Source organism: Chiloscyllium punctatum, chromosome 48 (assembly GCF_047496795.1).
Source record: "Chiloscyllium punctatum isolate Juve2018m chromosome 48, sChiPun1.3, whole genome shotgun sequence".
Lineage (NCBI taxonomy): Eukaryota > Metazoa > Chordata > Chondrichthyes > Orectolobiformes > Hemiscylliidae > Chiloscyllium > Chiloscyllium punctatum.
The window spans coordinates 60,478,695-60,498,527 of NC_092786.1; the positions used below are offsets into that span (position 1 = coordinate 60,478,695).

A 19,833-nucleotide genomic window follows, 5' to 3' on the forward strand; every position below is an offset into this window, starting at 1 on the left:
GGTTCTGAATGGTGGTGGACAATTAAACAACTCACTGGAGGAGAAGTCTCATCAAATATCCCCATCTTCAAGAAGGGGGAGCACTGCACATCAGTACAAAAGACAAGGCTGAATTATTTTCAACCATTTTGGCCATAAGTGTTGAGTAGATGATCCATTTTCACATACTCCAGAGGCCCCCAGCATCACAGATTCTAGTCTTCAATTGAATTGATTTACTTTACACAATATCAAGAAACAACTGGAGGCACTGGTAATGCAAATGCTGGAACCTGTGAACCCTGAGAACATTCCTGTAATTCTACTGAAGACTTGTATTCCAGAACTAGCTTCCTTAGCCAAGCTGTTCCAGCAGTATATACCTGATAAATTAGAAAACTGCACAGATATGTCCTGTCCATGAAAAAAGTACAACAAATCCAACCTAGCCAATTATTGCCCTATCAATCTACTCTCAATCATCATCAAAGTGATGGAGGATGTCATCAACAGTGCTAATAAGCACCATTTGCTCAGCAATAACCTGCTCAGTGATGCCCTGTTTGGGTTTGAGGGCCACTCAGCTCCTGACGTCGTTACAGCCTTTGTCTAAACACAAATAAAAGAGCTGAACTCCAGAAGTGACTGCCCTTGACATGAAAGGCCAAGCGTGATTTTAAGGACTGCTACCAAACCTTTTCTGGTTGGAATCAGATCTGGCACAAAGAAAAATGGTTGCAGTTATTGCAAGTCAATCATTACCACCACCAACCCTCAACCCACCCTGGGGTTGCCCCAAGATTTCACAACAAAAATTCTTCAGCATTGGATTCTAGACCCAACCATCTTCAGCTGCTTCATTAATGACCTTTCCTCCATTTTCAGGTCTGAAGAGGGAATGCTCACTGATAATTGCACAATGTTCAGTATCACTCACGATTCTTCAGGTAATCACACTGTCAATGTTCATATGCAGCAAGACCGATGTCATGAGTCATACCCAAAAATTAGATGCCAAACTATTTGATGCTGCAACACAGTATTCCATGCATGCTAAAAGGTGACGCAGCATGCAATAGACAGGGCTAAGTGATCCCATAGCTAACAAATCAGATCTAAATTCTGCAGTACCACCACATCCATTTGTGAGCCTGACAATTGGCAAGTAACATTTGCACCACACAAGTGGCAAGCAATGACCATCACCAAGAAAAGAATCAAGAATCATACCTCGACATTCAATGGTGTTACCATCACTGAATGCAAAACATTCAACATCCTGTGGAGTTCCTATTGACCAGAAGCTGAGCTAGATTAGCCCTATAAATACTGTGGTTTCAGGAATAGGTCAGGAACTGAAAAATCTTTGTCAAGATTAGAGTGGTGCTGGAAAAGTGCAGCAGGTCAGACAGCATCTGAGGAGCAGAAAATTGATGATACAGGCAAAAGCCCTTTATCAAGAATCATTCCTGATGAAGGACTTTTGCCCAAAATATCAATTTTCCTGCTCCTTGGATGCTGCCTGACATGCTGTGCTTTTCCAACACCACTCTAATCTTGACTCTGATCTCCAGCATCTGAAGAACCCAATTCTGCCACTGAAAAATCTTTGGTGAGTTACTCCTTTCTTGACTCTCCTCAAAGTCTATTTACCTACACAAAACAGAAATTAGGAATGTGATGGATACACCCCACTTGCCTGAATAGGAGCAGCTCCAAAATCACTCAAGAAGCTTGACAAAGTAACAAATTTGATTGGCACCATATCAGCATCTCCAATATTCACTCCCTTCATTACAGGCACACACTTTTAGTAGAAAGTTAAAAATCACACAACACCAGGTTATAGTCCAACAGGTTTAATTGGAAGCACACAACTTTCGGAGCGACGCTCCTTCATCAGGTGATTGTGGAGGGCTCCACAATCACCTGATGAAGGAGCGTCGCTCCGAAAGTTGTGTGCTTCCAATTAAACTTGTTGGACTATAACCTGGTGTTGTGTGATTTTTAACTTTATACACCCCAGCCCAACACCGGCATCTCCAAATCATGACTTTTAGTAGAGTGTACAATTTACAAGATTAGATTTCCTACAATATGGAAACAGGCCATTTGGCCCAACAAGCCCACACCGACCCTCCAGAGAGTAACCCACCCAAACCCATTCCCCTACCTTGTATTTACCCCTGACCAATGCACCTAACACTATGGGCAATTTAGCATGACCAATTCACCTAACCTGTACATCTTTGGATTGTGGAAGGAAACCAGACCACCCAGACACAGGGAGAATACACAAACTCCACACAGACAGTTGCAGGAGGCAGGAATCAAACCCGGGTCCCCGGCACTGTGAAGCAGCAGTGCTAACCACTGAGCCACTGTGCCGCCCAATGCATTAACTCACCAAGATTCCTTAGACAGCTCCTTCCAAACCCATGATCTCTACCACTTGGAAGATCAAGGGTAGAGATCCATGGGAACACCAACATTTGCAATTTCCTCTCCAAGCCACATATCAGCCTCAGTTGGAAATATATCTGCACTTCATTGCGACTGAGTCAAAATGCTGTAATTCCCTTCCTATTGTGGGAGGATCTATACTCCAAGGACTACAGTGATTCAGGAAGGCAACTCACTGGCATCTTCTCCAAACCAACTAGAAATGGGAAATAAATGGTGGTCTCATCAGTAATGCTCACATCCAGGGAATGAACAAAAAGAGTATCTTTAAAAAGTCCATCTTATTGGGGGGAAAAAAGACTTGTCTTAAACCTGTAGTGCTTATGTGATGGGAGACTATAACCACTGTGTGACGAATTTACAAAAGTTTCTATTGCAGACGAAGATATAAGAAATGAAAGAGAAATGCTGATTTGAACATGTACAGATATTAAATGTGAAAAATAGGACTTACATATACTTATGCACAATGTACTTTCATGGATAAGTTATATATTTTGAATTAGACAGATTTGTGTGATACTCGGTCAGGTGTATTAGACATAGATGGATGTGCTCCTCCCAGCACTCTGAGGTTGGCTTAACTTCAGGTGGGTGCATGCTGTTGTGGGTTGGGGAATGTCTGCGGAACGAATATCGAGGGGAATGTGGGCGGATCGGAGTGGGAAGTGGCGGACTCGGAGTGTAGGGACGCAGGGCGGAGCAGGAGGTGGCGGACTCGGAGGACTCTGAAACCGGCGGCTCTTTGGGCTCTAGGCCGCAAAGCCTCGGGCTTGGGTATGTGCTGCAGCGGGACAAGGGAGTTTGTTTTCCATTTGCAGCTTCCTTCCAGTAATGGAGAATGGACGATATTTTAATACAATAAATAATGAACCTGTCTGTTAATCTTCGCTCTGTATTTCGTCAGAGACTCTGGTGTAGAGAGTCCCAGGAGGGAGGGGATGCCTCCACATTCTGGACAATGTCCAACATTTATCACTGAGATTCGACCAGGAGCTTCTCCCATTGTTGAGCATCCTCAGAATGAAGAGCCTCCCCAAAACTGACCAACACTCGCGGTTTTAATTTTCACCTCGTTTGGCTTTAATCCAAACTAATCAGTTAAGAAAACAAATTACAGGGCCAAGGGGAAAGAGAAGGAGATGGGGGTTGAAACTGAATTTACAACTAGCACAAGCGCTATGGGCTGAAAAGCCTCTCTCTGTAACATTCCACATTTAGTAGATTACTGTCTTCGATCAGCAACTCTATTGTTGCAGCTAGTAAATAGTTAAACGTAGACTTGTTGGACGGTGGTTTTTAATGTAAGAATTTGGGAATGTTGGCTTGAAGTGGAGAAAGATTCATAAGGGCATTTTATTAAATGACTTGGATAAAGGAGCAAGTTGGATGAACTGTATGCCTCCTTCCTAAATGTTTGTATTTGTGTAAATCTATGAGCACAATTTATTTGTGCCTTGGCTGTGGCAAGTTACCCAGTTAGTGTGTCTCAGCTGCTCTGGTCAATTGCCGGATTAGATTATTTTGAGATTTGGTGCAAATGAATGACAAAGAATTTTACAAGAACATTTTTAAAATTTGATTACAGCATATCTGCTCATTCTTTGAGTGATTGTGTCACCAGCCATGCCGACTGTGGTGTTACTGGATGTTTCTCTCTCCATGACAAGGCCTGTCTCTCTGGAGGGCACAGAGGAATACCAGCGTAAGCACTTGGCAGCTCATGGGCTAAGCATGCTATTTGAACACATGGCAACCAATTACAAACTGGAGTTCACCTGTCTTGTAGCTTTCTCTTCACTCTGGGAGCTCATGGTTCCTTTCACCAGAGACTACAATACTCTACAGGTAGGGGCTCCTCATTCTCATTGAACCTATTTGAATTGAATTGAATTTATTGTCACGTGTACTGAGGCACAATGAAAAGCTTTGTCTTGTCAGTATTCAAACAACAGTAGGATAGAAACTGTTACAAAACTAGCTGGTGCATGTGTTCAGGCTTCTGTACCTTCTCCCTGATGGTAGAGGTTGTAGAAAAACATTGCCAGGGTGGGATGGATCTTTGAGAATGCTGGTGGCCTTTCCTTACCAGTGGGCCAGGTAGATGGATTCTAGAGATGGGAGGTTGACCTTTGTGATTGTCTGAGCTGAGTTCACCACTCTCTGTACCTATCTCCAATCTTGAATGGTACAGTTGCCATACCAAGTAGTGATACATCCAGACAGAATCCTCTTCATGGCGCACCTATAAAAGTTGGCAAGGGTATTTGCCATCATGCCAAATTTCCTCAGGAACAAGAAGGGATGTTGTTGGGCCTTTGTAACCAGTGCATCCATGTGAAGGGTCCAAGAAAGCTTGTTGTGGATGACCACTCCCAGGAGCTTGACACACTTCACTCATTCCACCTCTGTGCTGTTAATGTATAGGGGGGGCATGAGTAACATTCCGCCAAAAGTCAATAATGAGTTCCATGGGTTTTGCCGGCATTGAGAGCTAGTGCACCATTTTTCCAGGTCTTCCACCTCCCGTCTGTAGTCTGTTTTGTCGCCATATAAGATTCGACCAACTATGGTGGTGTTATCAGCGAACTTGTAATAGCATTAGTCTGCTATTTGGAGATGCAGTCATCGGTGTACAGTAGGGGGCTGAGTACGCACCCCTGGGGGCTCTAGCGTCGAGTGTTAGTGAGAATGAAATATTGTCCCCAATCTTCACTGAGTTTCTTGACCCACAGGCCACAGAGGATCCAGTTGCAGAGAGTGGGCCTTAGTCTGAGATCACTAAGTTTAGTAATCAGTCTCAAGGGGATAATAGTGTTGAAGGCTGAACTGTAGTCAATGAGTAGGATTCTTACGTAGCTGTTCTTGGTGTCAAGATGTTGTTGGGAGGATTGTAAGGTAAGTGATATGGCATCTGACGTGGATTGGTTGGTCCGATAGGCATATTGGAGTGGGTCAAGATTGTGAAGAGGAGTTGACTAATGCCATGATCAGCCTTTCAAAGCACTTCATGACCTCTGAAGTTAGGGCCACTGGGTGGTAGTCATTGAGACATGCTGCATGAGCCTTCTTAGACACAGGGATGACGTTGGCCCTCTTGAAGCATTTTTATAGAGTTTGAAAAAGATCAGAAAATGCAGCCATAATAAATGTATTTAATTAAAATACAATTAGTTAATGGGAGAATTGCCACATGACTGGATGAATAATTTGTAATATCAGGAAATGGAGGATCCAGCAAGTGGTTTGAGGAATCACAGTGAGTAAAGGTAAAGTGTCCAGACCACACTGTTCATGGAGCAGGTTAGGTATCTCAGGAGAAGTCTGGGTGATTCCTGCTTCCAGTGGATTCCAGTGGCTAAAGCAGATGTGATAACATTCATGTAGACAAGATTGTAACCAGTCCCCACGATGGAATAACTTACTGATGGTTACATGGGGAATTGTCAGTTGTCTGAGGCACTAGCAGGAATTACAATAATTGGTGCTTTCCGGAGAGGAAACTGGAAGTTGACAGTGTATTTATAGTAATATCTTGCCCTTATAGAGACATAGTCAAACAGCATAGAAACAGGTCCTTCAGCCCACTTTGTCTCTGCTGACCAACAAAAACTAAACTGCAATAATCCCACTTACCTGCACTTGGTCCATAGCCTACTATGCCCTTGCATTTTAATTGCTCATCCAGCTGCTGCTTGATGGTTGTGAGAGTACCTGCCTCCACCACCCTCTCAGGCAGCACAGTCATATTTCTAGCACCTTCTGGGTGAGAAAGAATTCCTCAGACCTCTTCTAAACCATTTACTTCTCACCTTAACTCGGGCCTTCTGATCTTAGGCACGTCTGCCATAGAAAAAGTATTCTCCTAGTCTATCCTTCTATGCCTCACATAATCTTGTACACCTCAATGAGACCTCCCACGAAACACCACCCCCCACTCCTTCAGGTAGCTGTGGAGCAGGACACACTGCTGCACAACCACCCGATGAAGGAGCAGTGCTCCAAAAGCTAGTGCTTCCAAATAAACCTGTTGGATGAAACCTGGTGTTGTGTGATTTTTAACTTTGTCCACCCCAGTCCAACACTGGCATCTACTCCACATCGTAAAGGTGTAACAAGACTTCCTTACTCCTATATTCTGTGCTCTGGCTAATGAAGGCAAGCATTACGTATGCCTTCTTTACTTCCCTATCTATCTGTGCTGACATTTTAAGGGATTTATGGACATATTCACCATTTCTTTGTTCCTCTAAACTCCCTAGGGACCTGCCTTTTATTGTGTATATCCTTCCCATATTAGACCTTCCAAAATACATCACCCCAAACTGATTAGGATTAAATTCCATCTGCTATTGCTCTGCCCAATTTACCAGTTGATCAATTTCAGCCTGACGCTTCATTTGAATAATCCCACAATTTTCATCTCTCTGCAAATTTAGTAATGTACCTTCTACATTCAATCCCAGTCACAATGTATATCAGAAACTGCAAGGGTCCCAACACCAATCCCTTCAGGATGCAGTTGGCCACAGGCTTCCAATCACAAAAACAACCGTCCACTTTACCAGCCGGTTTCTGATCTTTTCAGATCCCCTGTGACCTCGTGCCTCCTTGCCCCTCTGATTTTTGCCAACATACATCCCTCTGGCATTTCTGCAGTTCTCCAAATGTGGCCTCTTGCGTATTCCTGGTTTTAATGACTCCACTATTGGTTATTGTTCTTTAGATACTGAGGGATTAAACACTGGAAGTACATCCTTAAACATCTCCATCTCTTTGTCTCAATTTTAGGAAGGATGTGAAGTGTTTAGTGAGGTTCAGAGAGGAGGGGGTTCCAGGAATGATGAAACTTCAGTAACTTGGAGAACTGCGTGGAGAGACCACATTTAATAAAGATGTTCAAAATTGAGAGTCTATACAGGATTAGGGAAGCAGGAGCATGTGAACACTATGAATTCCTCTCCAAATCACTCACCATCCTGACATGGAAATATATCACCATTCTTTCAGTGTCACTGGGTCAAAATCTTAGAACACTGTCCCTATCAGCACTGGTTATACCTACAGTCCAAAGACTGCAGCAGTTCGGGAAGGCAGGTTCCACCACTACCTCGATGAAAGGAAGAGATCGATAAATGTCCAGTCTATCCAGCGATGGCCACATCTGGTGAAGGAACAAACAAAAGAAAAAGGGATTCAAAGTTTGTGGGAAGATTTGTAGCTCAGGTGCTCATTGTTGTGGTTGTGTTCGCCGAGCTGGGAATTTGTGTTGCAGACATTTCGTCCCCTGTCTAAGTGACCTCCTGAGTGCTTGGGAGCCTCCTGTGAAGCGCTTCTGTGGTGTTTCCTCTGACATTTATTGTGGTTTGTACCTGTCGCTTCCGGTTGTCAGTTCCAGGAACCCCTTTCATTTGGCGAAGGTTCAAGAACCAGAGGGCACCAATTTAGGGCAAAGAACTAAAGATCAACGCAAAAAAGAAGACATTCCAGCAAGAAGAGTTTAGAATCTGGAATGCAGTGCTGGGAAGTGTGGTGAAGGGAAGGTTAATCAAGCCTTTTCAAACAGAATTGGGAAACAGCTGAAGAGAAAATTTACAGAGTAACTGGGAGAATTGAACTCTGAGCTGCTGTTGCAGATTCTGATCGACTTTCAAGCTGAATGGCATCTTTCTGTGTTAACCAATCTATCATTCTTCCTTGAAATACTTTGTAAAACCTTCATCTTTGACCAAGCCCTTTCTTATCTACACAAATATTTACTCATGTGCTTCATGTCAAACCTTTATAATGTTCCTATGAAATACCTTGAAACACAGTGTCAAAGGCACTATATCAATATAAGTGTTTGCTGTTATTTGAGGTTTAAAAACTTAGGCGTTGCTGGCAGCTTGCTTCCCTGATCATGTCTAATCTTTTACAGGAGGCACTGAGTTCTGCAGATGACTATGACAAGACTTGCCTGGAGTCTGCACTCAATGGCATTAGTAACATTGTGCAGGATGAGTGGGGTGTCTGCATCCCCTGTCAGGTAACTGGACTTAAGTAGACATTTATCTGCTGACTCCGATTAACATGTGACTAGCTATATCTTTGCTCTGTATCTCTGGAGTGTTTATTTGTCTTTTGCTGTTCAGTTTGGGAGCAATTCTTGAAGGGTGAGGGGTCTGGAAGGGTGAGGGGTGTTAGTGGCTGTTAGGAAAGTCTCTACCTGGAACACTTACATTTGTTCATCAGATTTTAATCTGCAATTGACTGTAATCTGCTTCTGTACAGTATGACTATCATTTATTTAGAAAAACTGCACTGATTGTGGTGTTAGTCTTTCCATGCAAACTGTGATCTTTCTGTGACTGACTGGCTCTCTCTTTAAGCTGTGCTTCAATTGCTATTATTTTCACTTTGAGCCAGACATTGTGAGTTTAAACCTCTGTCTGCAGACTTCAGGACAAGACCTAAGATGACACATTCGGTGTAGATTTGGTTGGCAGTCCTTCGGATGAGATGTTAAAATGAGCCACGTGCTCATGGAGATGTTAAAGTTCCCAGGGCACAATTTGAAAGAAGTGGGAATCACTTCTATTTCCAGGCCAATGCTTACCTCCCCACATCACCGAGAGACACAATCTAGTCAATATCACAAAGCTGGTTGCGAGCTGGTTGTGTGCAGATTGGCAGCTGGATTCCTACATTACAATAGCAGCTATACTTTAAAAATATTCTATTGTCTGGAAAGTGCTTTAGAAAATTTCAGGTTGTGCTATAGAAACGCAAATCCCTTCCTTTCATGCTGGCACAGAAATGCAGCGTAAATTCCATAGGTCTCAGCTCTGTGCGCAGCAGAAATCAGGGATTTTTTGGTCTCTGGTTTCTTGCGCTTTAAACTTGTGTGCCTGAAATAGGTTTCAGTCCCTGGTGTAAAAATATGGAATAATGAAATTAATGAATGTAGTATTAAATTATTTTCTTTGTAAATAAATAAACGCGAACTTGTTTGGAATTGCTGACAGCAGCACCTTGAACACACTGACATTTATTTTGATTGGAAGTATTTCTTTTTTTTTTAGGTGATCCTTGTAACGGATGGGAGTCTGGGAATAGGCCGAGGATCTCTTCGCCATTCCCTCTCTCTCCTCAGTCAGCGCTCCGAGGACAGCAAATTCCCACTACCTTTCCCTTTTCCTTCAAAGTTGTACATTATGTGCATCGCTAACTTGGAAGAGGTACCTGATGTCTCTGAGGAAATTAGACCTTTATGTTCAGTAACACAGCCCCCGGCTACAGGCTGCCTCCATCATTCTGGTGTTGTTCGTTTGTGTGTGTGTGTATTTGTATCAATACTTATCATAATATTAGCTAGGACTGAGTGGATGTAGTTGTTGGGTAAGGAATTCTAACTCCATACATATCTGATTTAATTTGTAGATGGCATTAAACACTTTGGTTACTGACCTTTAAAAAAAGTTTTTTTTCCAAAGGCTCCAGTGTAAAAGCAGTTAATGAAGAGCCAGCTGAAACGGGATCCTCATTTAGTCAAACAGTCAGGCCTTTTGTCTTCAGAACATATAAAACTAGCCAACTTAGTGTGATATAGAGAAGAGTGGATTTATAGTAGACTGTTGGATTTAAGTGACAGGTAGATAAGAACAGGATGGGAAAGAAGTGGGTCTGTATGTTACTTTTGCCTTAACATTTACAGCCTCCAGGAATTGCTTCTTATTCTGCAGGAATAGAAGCTGGTTAATTGGTGAATGCTTGGAAGTGATTAAGATGTATTCTGTTCCTAAAGTTCAAAATTATATTGCAGATTGGGCGTAAGATCAATAAAATATATAAAAACGTAACTAAATGTAAAGTTACATACAGTAGTTAAATAGTTCCTGAAAACACGTTAAGGATGGTGGGACAGGTGATGTTTCAGTTGCAGCAGAGAGGGGGCTCCTGGATGCCAGTTTTGGTCCAGAGCAAACATGCCTGAACTGCAGATACAGTGATGTGTCAGCGAGGGGAGCAAGTTACCCAGAGTTTTTGTACCAGGAAGCAGTCCCACCTCTTCTGGTTGGGACGTCTGATAGGTCCAGGGATAGGATGATTTGACTGAGTGAGACAGGGTGAGGCGACCTGGAGGGCAGGCCTTTTCAATGTCCGTCAGGGTTGAGGTTCTTTTACTTTGTCTGAATGAGAGTGAGGGCTTCAGTGAAGTGAGCAAACTGACCCTGACTCCATGGGATAGGGAGCCATTCAAGAGGAGGAAACAGTAGGGGGAATGTAGTGGTAGTAGGAAACTGTAGTGAGGAGCATTGCTATTGTTTTCTGTGGTAAGGGCTGGGTGGGGGGTGGATCCAGCCATTCTGATCCATGTAGGTACCGTTGGTGGGATAAAGACAGAGGTTCTGCATTGTTGGTATGAGGAACAAATTCAAAAGTAGACCTCAAAGGTCCTGCCTTGTTACCGGATGCACATGCAAATTGACATATGGCAAATCAGATTCGAGAGATCAATGTGTGATTCAAGGTCAGTGTGGGAGCAGTGGGTTCTCCTGCACCTTTACTGGTTAAAGTGGGATCTCTCCTGATGGGAGGGTCTCCACCTGAACCATGCTAAGGCCAGTGTTCTTTTACAACAGCAGAAGGGAGTATATTAAGCTGAATGTTGGGAGAAAGGAATCAGATTTGGGAAGATGTGATTAATCAAAGAGCAGCATCTAGGCCAGTGAGAAAGTTATTAACATGGGAGGTCATAAACAGACCAAGACCGGAAGTACAAATCTAAGATTAAATCGACGAATGAGACTAGAATTTGTAAAGAGAATAAAAGGCTAAAACTGAATGCTCAGAATCAGAATGCACGTTGCATTCAAAATACAGCAGCTGAACTGAGAGTGCCGATAGACCTGAATCAATATGAAATGCAAATCACATTGAATATGGAAACTTGGAGCAGGAGTAGACCATTGAGCCTGCTTTCTTCATGATCATGGCTGATTAACAAACTCAGCATCTTGTTCCTGCTTTCTCCCCATATCCTTTGATTCCTTTAGCTCCAAGTGCTATATCAAACACCTTGAAATCATACAGTGCTTTGGCCTCAAATTTTTGAAAATTCCACAGGCACACTATTCTCTGGGTGAAGAAATTTATCCCCGTCTCTGTCCTAGATGAGTTAGCTGATACCTTTGGACTGTGACCCGTTGTGACGGACTCTGCTGTATTGTCAATATCCTTCCTGCAACTATACTGTCCAGCCCTGTTATAACTTTATTGTTTCTATGCAATAGCCTCCAATTTCTGAACTCCAGTGAATGTATGCCCAATCGATTCAACTTCTCCTCGTGCATCAGTCCTGCCTGGTAAATCTTTGCTGTACTCCCTCAAAAGCCAGAATATCCTTCCTCAGATATGGAGTCTAAAACACAATATTCCATTAGGGCCCTGTATAATTGCAGCAAGACGTCCCTGCTCCTGCACTCAGTGTTTGTTGCCCATCCCGAATTGCCCGCTTGAACTGACTGGCTATAGGCCATTTCAGGAGGCAGTCAGGAGTCAACTACTTTGCTATGTCTCTGGCGTCACATGCACCAGAGAAGTGATAGTAAATTGTTTGAACTGTGGGCTGATAAATGCCAGATTCTGATGGTCTTCATCCTAGAGTCTTTAAAAATGTAGTGAGATAGTTGGTGTATCAGTTTTAATTTTTCAAACCTCCCTTGATTCAGTAATGGTTTGATTATATTGGGAGACAGTGAATCTAATGCCTTTATTCAAAAAGGGAAGGAAACAGGTAAGCAGGAAATTAAAGACCAATTGGCTAAACATTTCTCACAGGAATTTGTGAAAAGGCAAAGATTTGGAAAATGGAGTATGAAGTGGGAAAATGTGAAATTGTCCATTTTGGCAGCAAGATTAGAAAAGAAGCATATTCTCGAAATGGTGAGAGTTTTCAGACCTCCGGTGCAGAGGGATCGGAGTGTCCTCGTGCATGAATTGCAAAAGGTTAGTGTGCAGATAAAGCAAGTGATTAGGAAATAGAATAGAATTTTACTTGAGGCGATTTGATTAAAAGATGCAAAATTGTGAGGGGTCTTGACAGTGGATGCAAAGAGGATGCTTCCTCTTCTGAAAGAATCTATAACTCAGGGTCACTGTTTAAAAATGAGGTGGCACCCATTTCAAAAAGATGAGGTGAGTGTTTTCCTCAGTGTCTGTGGAATTCTGCTGGAAGTAGAGTGCCTAAATATTTTTAAGGAAGAGGTGGTGAAAGTTATTAGGGCTGGACAGGCAAGTGGGCTTGGAGGTTACAGTCAGGCCAGTCTTCTGTTCTGATTGAAGGCTGTGTGGACTCAAGGGGCTGAATGACCTACTCCTGAGTTTATTTTTGTTTGTCTCTATGTAGCTTGATGCTGTCCAATTATAATTGCAACTGCTACCAGAGGGAGAAAATTATTCTCCAGCAGCATGAGGTGGATGAAAGCGTGTACCTATATACCTTGCACAACAACAGTGTGGCTGTAGTGAGAGAGTTGGAAAGTGTGAGAAATGACGAGTCTGTGTGACTGTAACAAGAGAATGTGTATGTGAACCAGTAGGAGTCCACTGTTTTCTAAACCAATGTTAATTCGTCTCTTTTAGCTGCAGACCACAGATACATTGGATATTCTGGAACGTCTTATAGATTTAAATAATGGCGAGGGGCAGATCTTCACCATTGACGGTCCTCTCTGCTTGAAAAATGTGCAATCCATGTTTGGGTATGTGATTTCTGTGAGTGGGACAGAGATTGGTTGTTTGTGGTGACGTGTGTACAGAATCATCATTTTAATCGTGATCTGGTGGCAACTTGCATGCTCCAGCTCCAGAATACAAGCTGATTTAAATCAAGAACATAAGACCTAGGAGCAGGAGTAGGCCATCTGGCCCCTTGAGCCCACTCCGCCACTCAATAAGCTCATGGCTGATCTTTTTGTGGATTCAGCTTCACTTACCCATCCTCTCACTGTATCCCTTATTTCCTTTATTGTTTAAAAAAAAATGATCTTCACTTTAAAAACATTTACTGAATTAGCATCAACTCCTTCACTGGGCAGGGAATTCCACAGATTTACAACCCTCTGAGTGAAGAAGTAACTTCTCAATTCTGTCTTAAATCTGCTCTCCTAATTTAGAGACTCTACCTTCTTGTCCTAGTTTAACCTGCCAGTGGAAACAACTTCTCTACGTCTATCTTATCTATTCCCTTCATAATTTTATATGTTTCTATAAGATCCTCCCCTCATTCTTCTAAATTCCAATGAATATAATCCCAGTCTACTCAGTCTCTTCTTAAAAGCCAATCCCCTCAACTCCGGAATAAACCTAGTGAACCTCCTCTGTATCCCTTCTAGTGCCGGTGCATCCTTTCTCAAGTAAGGAGACCAAAACTGCATGCAGTACTCCAGGAATGGCCTCACCTGCACCCTGTACAGTTGCAATATAGCTTCCCTGCTTTTAAACTGAATCCCTCTAATAATGAAAGCTAAAATTCCATTGGCCTTCCTAATTACTCATTGTACGTGCAGGCTAACCCTCTGTGATTCATGCACAATGACACCCAGGTCCCTCTGCATAGCAGCATGCTGTAACTTTTTCCATTCAAGTAATAATCCTTTTTACTGTTTATGCTACCAAAATTGATGACTTCACATTTATTAACATTGTATTCCATCTGCCAGATCTTTGCCCATTCACTTAAAGTATCTATGTTCCTCTGCAAAGTTGCACAGTCCTCTGCACACTTCGCTCTGCCACTCATCTTAGTGTCATCTGCAAACTTTGACACACTACACGTGGTCCCCAACTCCAAATCATCTATGTAAATTGTGAAAAATTGTGGTCCCAACACTGATCCCTGAGGTACACCACTTGTTACTGATCACCAACCAGAGTAGCACTCATTTATCCCCACTCTTTGCTTCCTGTTAGTTAACCAATCCCCTATCCATGCTAATATTTTACCTGTAACGCCATGCATCTTTATCTTATGCAGCAGCCTCTTTTGCGACACCTTGTCGAAGGCCTTTTGGAAATGTAGGTGAACTACATCTACTGGGTCCTGTTGTCCACCATGCTCATAATGTCTTCATAGAATTCCTAAAAATAATTAAGCATGATCTGCCCTTCATGAACCCATGCTGCATCTGTCCAACCAATTTCTATCTTGATACCTTGCTATTCCTTCCTTGATAATAGACTCGAGACCTTTCAAGTATCATGTTTAAAATAGACTGCAGTGTGATAGAGGTTGGCATTCTCCCTGTCCATTGATTCTGATCCTCCTGTCCGTTGTACTCCAGCAGGAAACTACTCTTTCTCTAATCTGACAGTTCACATTCTGAAGGCTTAGACTTATTCTGTATATTTATTCGATTAAAAATATTCAGGACTGGACTGTTACAAGAAACAAATGATAAAAATAGTTTTTTTTTTCAGAATCGCTATTTTCATTCCCAGAAAACCACGTGGCGAAGGATTAACTGGAACTGGTGTTTACGTACTTGTATATTTATTGGTAGAATTACACATTACAAATGTATGTTTCATTAGTTTACTTGCAACGTTTAGTCTGTGTCTATTTAAAGGAGCTCAAGTGAATTTCTGCTGAAGGCTTACTGCCTACAAACAAGTCAGCACAATTATTATACAGTTACATTGTGCACATCAAACTTTGGTTCCAAAAAAAATTATTGAAACATTTCTGATAAAGTTCACCATGACCAATAATCTATAGATTTTGTGCACAGAAGCCTAGCCACACAAATTTGTCTGATTCTTTACAGAAGGAGTTCCTGCTGCTTAGCAGACAGGGAAATTAATCTAGACATTCACACTCCAGACAGAGCAAGAGAGGTCAAATCAGAGAGGGAACCAGTCCAATAGCTGCTTCACCTCCAGTGTTTACTAGCTACAGATTGGGGTTTTCTAAGCCCTACTACACAACCTTGGAGCCCAACTGTAAGGAACAACATTTTAATTATAAAGGTGGAAGTAGGAGAAATGTTAAATATCCAGATGGAGGTATCAAAGAGTATTAAATATCCAGACAGAGGTTGGGGAGCAGAATGTCATCAGTGTTCGTCTTGGATCACAATGTTGTGACTTTTTTCCGTATTATAGCAAACTGATTGACCAGGCCTACTCTCCTTTCCATGCTGTGCTGAAATGTGGTCACCTGGTATCTGACATGCAAATGTTTCCGAGGCCAGAACCTGTCATCATTGATGAAGAACTGGAGCCTGTCCCAAAGACTATCAACACAGGTGAGTCTGCTCAGGTAGATCGACCTGTTTGATGGGCTGTCTCTTCCTCTTAGTTGGCTTTTTATTCTTTTATATGAATCTTCCTGTTCATCAATATCAATGTTGGTGGGGGAGAACCAGAGACTGCTTTTTTAAATCACTAATGTTAACGCTAGGATTCTGATGTTCAAACGTGGAATAAGCAAAGCGCAGTTTCCTTTTTATTCTGATTGACATGGTTAGCTTGCTGCCAATGATTGTGTTACTATAAATTGTTCCAGTTATATATACTGGGAATTGGGTTGGTTGTAGAGCAGAGAGAAGCAGAGTGCACGGCTGAGTGGGCTGGACAGGAACAGTAGTTTTTTGGTTGGGGAACAGGGATGGAAAGGTATGGTGGTGGGATACTGGATCAACTGTGTCTCCTGGCTACCACAAAAATCTGTGTGAGATTTCACAAGAAAGCAGAGAGTTGGTTGGTGAGTATTGAGCAGGTATTTTGCCTCAATCTTCACAGGCAAAGCTATAAATAACGTCCCAGAAACAACCATATATCAGAAGTTCCTCATCAATTCCATGTATCTTGCTTCCTGGGTGCCCTTTCTCCAATTAATCGCGCCCTACACCTGATTCTGTGATTGAATTTTTCAGGCTGTTTTGGGGATATCAGGCTTAATGGGTGACTTTGTTATGCTCCCATGTACCTTGCTAGTCTGGATACATCCCTGAGGTCCCCTAACCTCCAGGAATATGGACCAAGTGTTGGAAAATGGGATTAGTATGGAGGCTGGGTTATCATCTGGCATGGGCATGATGGGCAGAGTGGTCTCTTCTGAACTGTAAACCTTTCTAATATTTGTAAACATTCTAAGTGTCTGAAGAGGAGGAATATGCAGGGATGTGGGGAGAAGCTTTGGGACTGACAGCACATGAATTGTTCCTTAGAAGGCCAACATGAAGGTGATGGCCACCTTCTGGGCTGTAACAATTCTGCCATTCTGGGAGATGAAAGAGAGGGAGGAAACAGAAACAATTACAATCACCAGGAAAAGATGCTGAGAAAATTATTAAAACTAAAAACTGAGATCCCAGATACTGATAGACTTTACTCCAGGATCTTAAAAGTGGCTGCTGCGATAGGAGATACATTGGTATGAATTTTTGATGGATTCAGGGGAAATGTTCTATCAGAATAGGAACATAGTAAATAGATTCCTAAAGTCGGTTCTGCTGTAATGCATGTTTAGATTAGATTAGATTACTTACAGTGTGGAAACAGGCCCTTCGGCCCAACAAGTCCACACCGACCCGCCGAAGCGCAACCCACCCATGCCCCTACATCTACATCTATCCCTTACCTAACACTATGGGCAATTTAGCATGGCCAATTCACCTGACCTGCACATCTTTGGACTGTGGGAGGAAACCGGAGCACCCGGAGGAAACCCACACAGACACAGGGAGAACGTGCAAACTCCACACAGTCAGTCGCCTGAGGCGGGAATTGAACCCGGGTCTCTGGCGCTGTGAGGCAGCAGTGCTAACCACTGTGCCACCGTTTCTTCAATGCGATTGAAGAATTTACACCGTCATTTGTAGAACGTAGACTTTCCTTATCTGTATTAGCTATAATGTGATTCGGGCCCCATTAGTTTAAATGGCACGGACATTGTGTGATTTTCTTATGACGTGAGATCACACAATAGTGGAACTATCGAGTTATATCAGAACTGACTGTATTCAAGAAAGGAGTGAGTCAAGAAAGCAGGAAAATATAGACTAATCCACTTAACATCTCTCATTGGGGAAAATGGTGGAATCTATTATTAAGGAGGCTATGGTGGAGCAGGTAAAATACCTCCGTACCATCAGGCAGAGTCAACATGGCTCATCATGACTAATTTATTAAAGCTCTTTGAGGATGTAACAAGCAAAGATAAATGGGAATTTTCAGATGTGGTGTCCTTTGGTTTCCAGAAGGCAGTATCACAGGGTTTGTTTTCGGGACCTCGGCTATTTAGAATTGGTATCAGTGATTTGGTTGAAGCTTTAAAAGATATCGTTAGCTGGAATATAGTGTGGGAAAGTCCACTTTGACAGGAAGAATAGAAAAACAGGATATTATTTAAATGGAGAGAAATTGCAGATTTGGGTGTCCTGGTATAAGAGTAACAGTGAATTAATTTGCAGCTACAGCAAGTGATTAGGAAGCAAAGGGAAAGTTGTTGATCATTGCAAGTTGTTTAGAATATAAAAGTGAAGAGGTTTTTGCTGCAGTTATACAGAGTATTGGTGAGACCAGAGTACAAGTAGTCTCATCTAACATTTCCCTGCTTAACATTATTTTGTTTGAATGGAATTTATTCTTTGGTCCCTTCTGCTTTCATTTTGCATTGCCATCTTTGTTTTGGTGTCATTTGTGTGTGTTGTTGAATTCCATCACTCCCTTGTTCCCTTTTGTCCTGCCCCGGCTGGGCTCATGGCTGTCTCATGGCCTTGCTAGCTATCCCTGTCTCTCGTCCCCCAGGAATCTAGCTGTACCAAGGAGCCTCTGCCATTAAATAAAGTTTTGCCAATCCAGCACTACTGCACAATATTACATTTTTCTTCTGTATTTTTAAATTTTAAAACTTATTTTAAAAGCTATTTCATTTACCAATGTAAGAGTTTAACCATTTAGAGGAGATGCTAAATTTTAACTTAGACAGCACATGTATAATATTTTAATTTCTCTTCTCTGATAAGAGAGGTCCTTTGGAACCCAACTCCTTTTTAAACCTTGTTTCCTATGGGAATTAATGCTGCATTTAGTCTTTTAATTTAAAGTTGCAATTTTCAGGAATACAACCCCAGCTTTAAGAAGGACACTCTGTACAGTTTTGCTCTCTTTATTTGTGAAAGAAAAGTGTTGGAAGCTGTTCAGAGAGGTTTCTCTTCACTCATACTCGTAATTAAAGAGTATCATATGATAAAGGCTGGACCCGGTGGGACTGTATCCATTGGTGTTTAGAAGATTGAGAACTGGGGAACACAGTTTAAAAATAATGGGTCTTCCATTTAATTTGAAAGTTAGAATGTTGTGTGTGTGAAATTCTCTTCCCCAAAGAAAGGCGAAGATGGTGTCTTTGAATATTTTTAAGGGACGGTAGATAGATCCTCGACTAACAAGTGAGTCAGAGGTACCACAATCAAATCCAACATCAATGACTGAGCAGCTTGAGGGTCAATTGATCTACTTCCTGTTCATTCATGTGTTCACATTCAATCGACCAGCAGAGCATTGGAATGGCTGTGTGACTAAACACGTGATGTAGAAAATGTGAACTCAATTTCTACTGCGGCTGATGAAAATTTGAACTTAATTGTTTTTTAAATCTGAAAAGTGTGAATAAATGTTCTTGAGGGAAGGCAGTCTGTTTTCACTTAGTCCAGAGTATACTTGACAACAATTTTCAAAAGATTATTATGTAAATACTTGGCAAGAGGAAATTCACTGGGCTGTGACAAAAGAGCAGGGAGTGTGACTTACTGAATAGCTCTGTCCCAAGCCGCATTATGGACTGAATGATCTCCTACTCTTGTATCGTGGGGAACCTTCAACCCCAAGAAGCAGTTTAACTCTGCCCAGTGTTGCATCATTAGGTAGACATTCTTCCAGTGTTCTTTCTAAGGAACACCTTGCCAGAATTCTTCCAGGAGAAGAAGAATGTCTTCATGGATTTATTAGCAGTGGGAGAGGGTTTGCATGAGGTCACTCTCATTGTGTCATTCCCTCATGCTGCATCACCCTTATTCTCAGCACGGTCTAGGTAGTTTCTCCTGCACTGTCAGATTCACAACAGTTAAAAATCACACAACACCAGATTATAGTCCAACAGGTTTAATTGGAAGCACACTAGCTTTCGGAGCGTTGCTTCTTCATCAGGTGATAGTGAAGAGCTCAATCGTAGCACACAGAATTTATAGCAAAAATTTACATTGTGATGTAACTGAAATTATACACTGAAAAATTGATTAAATCTTTCATCTGTTAGTATACTGTGATAGTTTCACTTCTTTCATGTGTAAATCACAAAACCTTTTTTTTAAGAGAGTCGAGGAATAGGGAGAGAGAAGAGTTAAA

General features: G+C 42.0%; 1 protein-coding gene across 1 annotated transcript in view; it reads left to right on the forward strand.

Moving 5' to 3' along the window:
- Positions 1–3,097: 3,097 nt before the first annotated feature.
- ints14 (integrator complex subunit 14) overlaps positions 3,098–19,833 on the forward strand; it is a 28,382-nt gene continuing 11,646 nt past the window's right edge. The window contains exons 1-6 of the mRNA XM_072565399.1: positions 3,098–3,219; positions 4,031–4,290; positions 8,363–8,470; positions 9,507–9,662; positions 13,069–13,187; positions 15,589–15,731. Of these exons, the coding sequence (XP_072421500.1) occupies positions 4,069–4,290; positions 8,363–8,470; positions 9,507–9,662; positions 13,069–13,187; positions 15,589–15,731 (748 nt within the window). The 5' untranslated portion in view covers positions 3,098–3,219; positions 4,031–4,068. The remainder of the gene's footprint in view (positions 3,220–4,030; positions 4,291–8,362; positions 8,471–9,506; positions 9,663–13,068; positions 13,188–15,588; positions 15,732–19,833) is intronic.